The sequence below is a fragment of the Pterocles gutturalis genome, unplaced genomic scaffold (assembly GCF_000699245.1).
Source record: "Pterocles gutturalis isolate BGI_N339 unplaced genomic scaffold, ASM69924v1 scaffold35153, whole genome shotgun sequence".
Taxonomy (NCBI): Eukaryota; Metazoa; Chordata; class Aves; order Pterocliformes; family Pteroclidae; genus Pterocles; species Pterocles gutturalis.
The window spans coordinates 1-9429 of NW_010126832.1; the positions used below are offsets into that span (position 1 = coordinate 1).

The 9429-nt window shown below is 36.8% G+C and overlaps 1 protein-coding gene across 1 annotated transcript; it reads right to left on the minus strand.

Moving 5' to 3' along the window:
• Positions 1-1695: 1695 nt before the first annotated feature.
• Positions 1696-9205, minus strand: RELL1 (RELT-like 1). Its single transcript, XM_010079104.1, has 5 exons — positions 8977-9205; positions 6654-6725; positions 5340-5397; positions 2526-2765; positions 1696-1885 (listed from the first exon to the last, which is right to left on the minus strand). The coding sequence occupies exons 1-5, from the start codon at positions 9080-9082 to the stop codon at positions 1705-1707; spliced, it is 657 nt and encodes a 218-aa protein (XP_010077406.1). The 5' UTR covers positions 9083-9205; the 3' UTR covers positions 1696-1704.
• Between the last annotated feature and the right edge of the window lie 224 nt (positions 9206-9429).

Consider the following 9429-nt stretch of genomic DNA (forward strand, 5'->3'; position numbering starts at 1 on the left):
TGTATCGCCCCTGAGCCTGGAGGAAGTGTCATCTGTAGATCCTTCACAGATTACAGGGCAGCAATGAGAGTGCAGCCACTAGAAAGCTATGACTTGCCAGAATTTGACACAAAACAAAAAGTAAAATCAAAAAATCCAACCACCTTTACAGCCTATCACCTACCTCCCAGGCAGGGCCGGCTGTATTTACACTGGCTTTGACAAGCATTTGTCCAGTCCGATCTTACCAATGTCCAGCAATAAAAATACAAGTTATTCAGCTTCTTAATTTTTGAAACCTGAACCCCACCTCCTTGCAAATTAGCCTACTATTCTTATCCACTGAGCAAAAAGAACAATTTATTTCATCACCCTCCGCAGCTTTTTAAACATTTGGAAGCACATCACATCTCCAAGTCTTTCTTCCTGTATTGCAATGGTTCCAAAAAATTGGGCGTAATTTAATGGTGAGACACAGAGTCCAGACAAAAGCACTCTGCTTAGTTCAACAGTCATAGCTGTGCTGCCAGTAAAGGTCAGGAGGAAGTATCCCATTGCATACCATCTCTCTATTTTGTCTTCCTTTCTAAATTGATACAATGACAGAACTTTTTCTTCATGAACACACAACTGATACAAAGAAGAGGCAACATGGTGCACTTTGGCCTTTCAGAATTTAACCTCAAGACACTCAAGAGGTTTTGGGTCTTGTTACATTTTTAAACATAGCTAGTTGCCGCTTGTGCATTTCTCTCTCATATTTACAGTTACTGAAAGTTTGAAACAACTGAGCTGACATGCAACTTTGTCTTCTCTCTCAGCATACAGAGAGTTTGGCACTGTCCACTTTGTTCACCTTCCCAAAAGGTGCCGCTATTTTGTCACTCCAGAAATGTTCTCTTCCCTAAGGGTCAAGCTCTGCATTTTGAGCCACATTTGTGTAAAATCACCTGTCCCCTTCAGATTACCAGTGTCTCACCTGTTAGAAGCAAACCATATTAACTTACAGGATTTTTTCCCCCAACATTCTTAACTGTTAAAAAAAAAAGTCAGGGGTGCATTCCAAAACCATGCCACACACATTTTTGACATGCTTAATGGGGTAACTGAAGCAATTCACTGAAGTTTAATGACTCACAAGAAAACCCCAACCTCCTGGCTTAGTAACCTACCACAGATCCCTGCAATATGAGCATTTTCACCTGTCTCCATTCTTATTAGCCAAAGCTCCACTGATCTATCAGCAAAGTATTTAGCAAGCAGTCACCTTATATGAGCACACAGTACAGGGCATCAAGAAGAAACATTGTAGTTATTCCAGTGATGCAGCTGTCTGCAACATATTTTCTTTTGGGTAATAAGCACTTTGCCACTAGATCTGAACCATTATCTATTGCCAAAAATTAATACGCAGATGTTTTATTTCTTGGACCAGTGATACCATCTCCACAAAGTAGCTTTTATTTAAATATCTACTCTAATTACAAAGTCTAAATTACCAATTAGATAAGAATTTGGTGGATAGTTTAGCCTCTACCAATTTATCATTAACTGCATGATCAAATATAATTTTTGCAGACTTCTGTAGAAACTTTTGAAATTAAAAGATGAGGTTTTCATGCAGACCTGACAAATTTTCAGCTTCATTTCTCTTTACTGATTACCTTCACTTATTTCACAACATACCACTTTCAATATTAGTTCCCAAAGTTCGATACCTGCAGTCTACTCTGAGCTTCTCCTCTCTTGCTTCTCCTGTTTCACAGGTGTGGCAGGTGCTTCACTCGCTTCCTGTTTCACAGGCGTGGCAGGCATATCACCATTGACACTCTCCACACCAGTAACAGACATCAAGCTTTTCCGTTCTTTGGAATTTGATTTGTGCTCCACTTTTGTGACTCTAAATCTGAGGTAAGCAAAAGAAAGATTCAGTTATATTTCCCTAGAGATTAGTTAGATTGTTCCAAGTACCCGGTACATGGACAGGAACAGGCTTTCAGGTTCCAAGAGCTACGCATTAGAGGAGACGCCCACACGGACCCAGCTTCACTTCAATCTTCCTTCCTGCTATCTCCATGTACTTCTAACACTCACTACCGCTGAATCACACTTTCTCAGGGAGCTGTGTTTTAAAGAAGAATCCACAGATTGCATACTACTTCTTAGAACAGTAATTTTCTAAAACAATAAAAGATAAACTAAGAATTAAAAACTAAAAATAGCAAAACAGAATGGTTTCTATAGCTCACGCTATAGAAATTCAGAAACAGAGGAATTTATTAGTATGCAATCCCTATTTCTTTTTAGCCACCATCAATAGAGCAATAGCTTTGGACCTGTACCCACAGTAAATCCCCATCTATTTACAAAGTTCTAAAAGCCAATTAAATTTACTTCTTCCCAGAAATAACTTCAGTCTAGTAGTAACAGAATTACAAAAAACAATGTGATGCTATAAACAGAGTGGAATCAATGGATATCTGATCCAACACAGGTCACTGTAGCATCCTAAGGAAAAGTATACACTAAAATGACCCAAGTCTTACCTTCCCACAGAAAGGACTGTAACCTCTCCAAGACGACTTCTTCTGTGCTCTTTAGATTTGTGAGCTGGCTTTATAAGGTGCCATCGTTTGTGGCTACAACGAGTACAAACATCCTTTTCTACTACTCCTCCAACAGTATGGAAGTGATGGCCTTTGCAGTTGTGTTTAAATGGAACAGCACCAGGTGACAAAGGAGACCCTGGACTTGTTGGACTCCCAGGAGAGGTAGGAGATAAAGGGCTGTAGGACAAAGTATAAGAGAAATTTAGTGTTTAATATAAAATCCTGTTTCTCAAAAAGGAAAAAAAAAAAAAAGGATAAAATACAACCTTCAGTTATGTCTAGTGAATAGCTATTTTTTTTCAGGGACCATTTATTTCTGAGGATGTCTGGTTTAAGGTTCCCTCTGATATCGTACTTTTGCAGTTAAAATCATTTCCACAAATAATTCAGCTGCAGTCACGTAGTAAAGGTAACTAATACAAAGGGCAAGGAAATGAAAAAAAAAAAAAACAGGCTAAAATAGAAGAGAATAGGTTACATGGACTTATACTGATGAAGACATTGAATTAGCTGATTAAATGCACACTTGGAGAGCAACAGAAAGTATTTCAGAATTGTTACATTATCTCTAAGAACTCACAGAAGAGTATAGTCCCACAATATTGCAAAGAGGCAAAATTAGAATGTCCACCATGAAAAAAGGCATCAACAGATCATTCAGCTTAAGCTTCAGGAAAAAAACTTTTTTTAAAGTACCTAGAAAGAAAGAAAGCAGTACAACCACCAGAAGGCATTTATTGAGAGTATCAAATCAATCTAATTTTCTTCTGTAACAGAAAAGCAGATAGCATAGATAGAAAGCAGAAGATGCACTTTTTTGGATTTCAGCATGAATTTTGACACTATCTTGCAACACGTTCTCCTAAAGCAAGCTAGAGCTCAGGGCATTAAAGGTGAAATTACTGTAGTGTTAAGGAAGCACACCTTGTTCAAAAAAAAGAGACATACCAGAAAGTTATATATCAGTAGATTACTATGAAACTGGAAAGACATACTAAATGTGGTTATTCTGGTCCTGATGATACTCAGTGTCTTAAATAGTTCCTTGGGTAATGGAATAGAAGAATAGCTGAAGTACCCATAAACTTTCAGTCACGCATATTAATTGTAGAAGACAAGATGAGAAATCAGGATGATCAAAGGAGAGCATGTATGTGAAAGACACGTTCACAAGTACATACATCTTACTAAAAATACTGTATGTATTGCAGTAAGAATACAAATTTCAGTGGTTTAGCAGAAAAACTTTACAAAGCCAGTTTAAAATGCAACCAGCTAGATGATCATTCTTCAGAAAAAAGTGGTGAATATCACAAGCTGACCATGAATCATTATGATGTTGTTTAAAAAGGACAAATTTCACAGTGGAAATAATCAGAGAATAACCTGTGAACCTAAAATTACATTACTCAGCCTTAGTCATGCCTCAGATGAACATTCCATCCAGTTTTAGAAATATTATTTCAAGAAAAACACTAACAAACAGAAGAGACTCCAAAGGAGAACAGAAAGAACGAATTAAAGAAACAAAACATGCTGTAAAGGGCTGGAGTTACTTGGATGTTTATTTTCAAAACAAAAATATTGACAGGAGACATTTAATGGTTGTCAAATAAATAAGAGAATGCTATAAGAGAAATAAAATCTGTTCCACATCTGAAGCAAAGACAGGAACTGGTGGCTTTAAGTGGCAGAAGTGCAGATTTTAGTTAGCCATTACTATTCCTATCATTAGGAAGCATTTTACTGTGCATCAAACTTACAAAGAAATACAGTAGATTTGTATTTGAGTTACTAAAGCTTTAGAAATACCTATCAGAAACATAAGAGCAAATAATAATTTTTCCCTTCTCCTTACTTTGTGTATTTTAATTCACCACTGAAACAATAGTCTAAAAGTTCCAAAATAATATCACACATGCCTACGCAAAAAGATTGAGTTAAAATTCAAACAAATATTTCTGCTGCACCATAAAAGTTTAAAAATAATTCCTATACTTGAGAAGAACTCCTTTTGCAAGTTCAATTTATCTCTTCAATAACCAAGCCTCTCACTGTTAAAAGAGGAGACAGTCGCATACCCAACTATTTGTTTTGCTAAAACTATACGCTCACACTTCTTTTGTTAGTGACACAGTACTACTTGAGCCTTCACCTTTTCTGCCTTGAATATGAACACAGGGTTACATATGAAGAATATTTAGAGTAGCATAGATATAGTTTAAAGGTACGTACTTACAGACATAAGTATTTTTATAAAAATGATGCACCTGCTACTCAAGGGCTGAACTACTTTCTCTACATAATCCTCTAAATAGGTGTGTAGTGAAAAAAATAAGAGGTAGGTCAGCTGACGTACTTTACCACAATTATAAAGAAAATAGTAAACCAGAAGGAGACACAGAAAGAAATGTCTATTTTAAGTTAGCATCCATACAAATGAAACAAGTGCTGCTTCTGTTCTTTCATAGCTTTTGGACCAACAGGTATTTGCAGCCTCTGTAAATCTTTAGCCCAAAAAGCAATAAATCTGTATCACACACCTTGAACACATAACCAGAAGAGCCAGTTACTAACCCAGGGCATATATTAAATTCAGTGACTCAGAGACACCCCAGGGAAATAAAAGTATTATCTTCTTAGCTGTTAAGGAAGTGATGCAGTCTTACAAGGGCTCAGGAAATAAAAACCTTTGAAAGAGTATGTTTTCAGTTGCCTCAGGAAACATGCATTGAAAATATGAGTGATTACCTTTCAGGTTCAAAGACACTGCTATCTGCTACCATGGCCTTTAACACATCAGCATTTGCTGTAATGAGAATAAATAGAACTCTTCAGAAGCGTACAGCTCTTACTTTAGAAAAAACAAACAGCAAAATTAAAGTTCCTCAAATAAATTAAATCTGAAAGATGACTGCATTATGTATATCTGCAAAAAGCTATTATGCAAAAAAAGTTAATATATATTTCTATGGGCTATTCTTAATATGAGCTACTAAAATTACAGTTCATACTTCACTCAAAGCTCTGCCCCAATATAAGCTATATCAAGTAGCCATCTGCACAACTCTCTCAAACAAGATCTCTGAAAAATTTTACAACATCCACTTGACCAAAGGAGTATCATCACCTCACACGCACAAAGCTACTTCAGATTAAAAAAAAACAGTTTAAGTGAGTCCTACAAAATGCAAATCAATTAGCAGCCAAGAACCACCGATCACTCAGATATTCTAAAACACACATGGGGTACCTAATCCTAACCTCAAGGAAAAATACACAAGCTCAAAACCCTAACAGTTAAGGGGGAAAAAAAAAAAAAAAAGACCCCCTAAAAATCCCACAAACCAACTCAAAAGTATAATTTTTCCAGAGGACTAGTCTTCATTTACAAGTAACTCAAAGTCAGTTCAGTGCTTAAGAGAACTTCAATTTATACAATTGTAAAAGTAAAAAGCTAAAAGTTCTTGTACTACAAAAACATGCAGTCTCCTCAATGTTTCTTCTACTGGGCAAATACATTCTGAACTAACCAAGCATTGCACGGGCTGCTTAACTATTATTTGATTTTTGCAGTTCTATCTTCTTCTTTACCTTTCACTTTGCACACACAGCTCATGGAGATACCATCTCCAAAATTCAACGTTAGCACTAGTCTGCCCTATTGTCTCAGTTATGCACAAACCTTCCATCAGACAACAGCAGCAAGAATTGTTTCAAGACAAAAAGTTTGATCTGCTCAAAACATAAAAATTTCACATGCTTTTACTTCACAAACAAAATAAAAGATGAACAAAAAAAAAAATCAAACACCCAAATAGTTAAAATATGAAAAAATGCATGAACCAAATTTACCATACAAAACAATTTTCAGGTAAATGAAAAACTTTCCTACTTTATTTGAAGTTATTGCCTTCTGAAGATAATCTCAAAGAGTGAAGCATGTACAAAATGGTTATTCAATGAAAACACATGAACATGCCATACTTCAGAATATCTGAAAAAACATACTTGTTACAGAACACCATAACAAAGGCTCATAACTTCAATACCACAATACTATACCTTCATTTTTCATAATGTAGTTAACAATTTGTCCCACAGTGTCACTATTCTCATGTGTAGTTTCATTCATTTCTGTGCAAGGAAATAAATATGTTGTCAGTATCTTAGCCTTCCAAATCAAGAGTTATTTTAGAATAAAGTAAAAGCAAAAAACCCAAGCCAAAACAAAACCAAACACACACCATAAGCAGTTATATAAAAAGACAAGATCTATTGTCACTTTGGAGGCAAAGCTTGGATACGACGTTTTAGTCCTTATTCAGAAAAAAATACCAACACAAGTTTATGGAATCTAAACATTGGCTCTAACGTAACTTGAATAAACTCAGTATTTTCAAAAGCATATGTCAAAATTCCTTCTCAAGCTAGTAAAGAGGAGACAAACACGAGAGCAGTATTTCTAATCCTAACAACAGGGACGAAAACAATCAAAAAAATCATTAAACTATCTCAAGTCACTACTTTAAAATAGGTATTATCTGTTTCTAGTATAAGAGGTATTCAGTTTAAGGTTTTCACCACAACTACAAGGACATAACATTCGATTTTTTAATTAAAGATAAATCCTCATATGACTACAGGAGCAAGGGATTTAAGAAAGAAACCTCAAGACTATACTTATTACTTTTGGCATCAATTGCACCCATTAACAATACTGGAAGTTTCCCCAGAATAACCTCAGAAGGCAGAGGAAGAGTTTTTCTTCATAATAGCTAGTAAGAGGCTGTGTTTTGGATTTGTGCTAAGAAGAAAGCTGATAAGAGTGATGTTTACAGTTGTTGCCAGGACAGTCCAAGGTATTTTCAGCTTCTCTGCTGTTTGCAGGTACAGGAGAAGCTGGAAGGGAGCACAGCCCCAATTACTAGCCTTGGATTCGATCTTAGGTTTAGGATTGAGACCCAAATTGTCCAGCTGTCTATTCCATAGCATGCACATCATGCCCAGTATATAGGTGAGTGCTCCCTGGAAGCTCATCCCTTCTTGCTCTGGGTCAGCTCTCTTCCCAGGTTGGCTCTCTCAGGGTGGTCCTTTTTCCCTGGGTCATCTGCCTCCCTCGGTCAGCTCTAGGTCTAGGACACTCAGGCTGTTATCTCCGTTCCAGGAGTGTGGCTTTTAGACTCTCCCTGCTCCGGGATCGTTAGCTGAGAACAGGCTGAGCCTGGGTCATCGGGTGGGGGGGCAGCATCACTGTGTATCACTCATTTGCATATTTGCATACATTATTAATTTCAATATTATTGTAGTTTAGTTATTAAATTGTTCTTAACTAATTTTTTGTTTTTTCCCCTTACCCCTTTAATTCTCTCCCCTATCCCCAGCAAGGGGGAGGGTGAGAGAGTGGTTGTGTGGGGTTGGCTCCCAGACAAGGGTAAACCCATCACACAATGCAACTCAGACACAGCTACTATCCCAAACTAAAACCTAAAGGTTGTCCCCCTTTCATTACCACTCACGTGGACTAACAGATCAGATAGTCCCACTCTCTGTGTACATGCCCCAGGCAGTAATTGATTAAGAACATTCTGACACATCATTACTGTGCCACATGGCTCTACCCTTACCACAGAGCCACTGTCATTTGTGCTTACTATGAACATAATTTGGAGAAAGTAAGAGGCTCAAAAGTATTTACAAGTGACTTGGCCCTTGTATTTACTTAGCCAAATGCTATGCTGGGTTACTACAGCCCTTCCCAAATGATAACACTATTTTCTTGGCTTCTTTTCTCAAGTAAAAGAAGATGGGAATAAGGAACCATAAAAAGCAAGAGCACAAATGAACAAACATTAGAACACAAACAAAGGTATCTTTACAAAAAAGTTATAAGCAGCACACATCACACAAAGCAGAACAGAGACAGTCAGTTTTATAATGAGACAGGAGAAGTGAAAGAGAGCACAACAGGAACTAAGACTGCTGAACATAAAACTAAGATTTTAGACTTTAAAAGGCAGCTTTTTGTCACTCCTCAGATAGAATTAGCTATAATAATACTTTGTTGCTGACAGCATGTGGAATGCAGAAAAGCAATCCAGTGCCTCTGATTGCAGTGTATACTTGCAAACAAATACACGAGATACTTTGATGCCCTTGTAAGCTCTTAATTGATGTTAGAGGACTAGCATGGGAAATTGGAACAATCCTAGTTTTGATTGGCAAAGACCAAAACCCAACGGACATATAATGGTAACAAAAATATTTTTCTTAATATTGTTTTGATGTCAAATATAGACCGAGAAATGACAGAAGTCTCACAATAAATTATTCCATAGTAGTTGCAATGTACAGAAATAAGAAGGTGTTTATCAGACTTATTGATTACCTATTTTTTCATCAAGTTTTTCTTCTTCTAGTTCTTCAGCTTCTGTTGTACAACGATATCCTTTTTTCTTAAGCACATGACAGATGAGGATCCCCAAGAGACCCATGATGAAGAAAACAGGAACCAACGCAAAGGCAATATACTCTAGGTGTTCAGCCTTGCCATCATTGCCATCTGTTTTAGTTGTCAAAGTAGTTGTCTGTAAGCCATAGCTTGATAAAACCTGGATAAAATCTCCATTATCTACATAAACAAATAAACACTGTTATTACTATAGACTGCAAATAATTTCAAAGCATTTACAAAATGACAAGCATGACCAAATTCCCATAGCCTCAATGAGATGTACCTTCCGTGATAACCTGAAAGGGCAACACATTCTCTACTGGCTGAGAACTCTCACCCGTGACAGTAGACACTCCTCCTTCATAAAATGATTACAAAACATCCAAC

Excerpts from the sequence above, each read along its gene's own strand:
- RELL1 (XM_010079104.1), bottom strand. The coding sequence starts at position 9,082 with ATGGGTCTCTTGGGGATCCTCATCTGTCATGTGCTTAAGAAAAAAGGA. Across the intron at positions 5,398-6,653 it reads CTACATTATGAAAAATGAAG|CAAATGCTGATGTGTTAAAG; the intron begins GTATAGTATTGT and ends TTCTCATTACAG. Across the intron at positions 1,886-2,525 it reads ACAGTCCTTTCTGTGGGAAG|ATTTAGAGTCACAAAAGTGG; the intron begins GTAAGACTTGGG and ends TGCTTACCTCAG.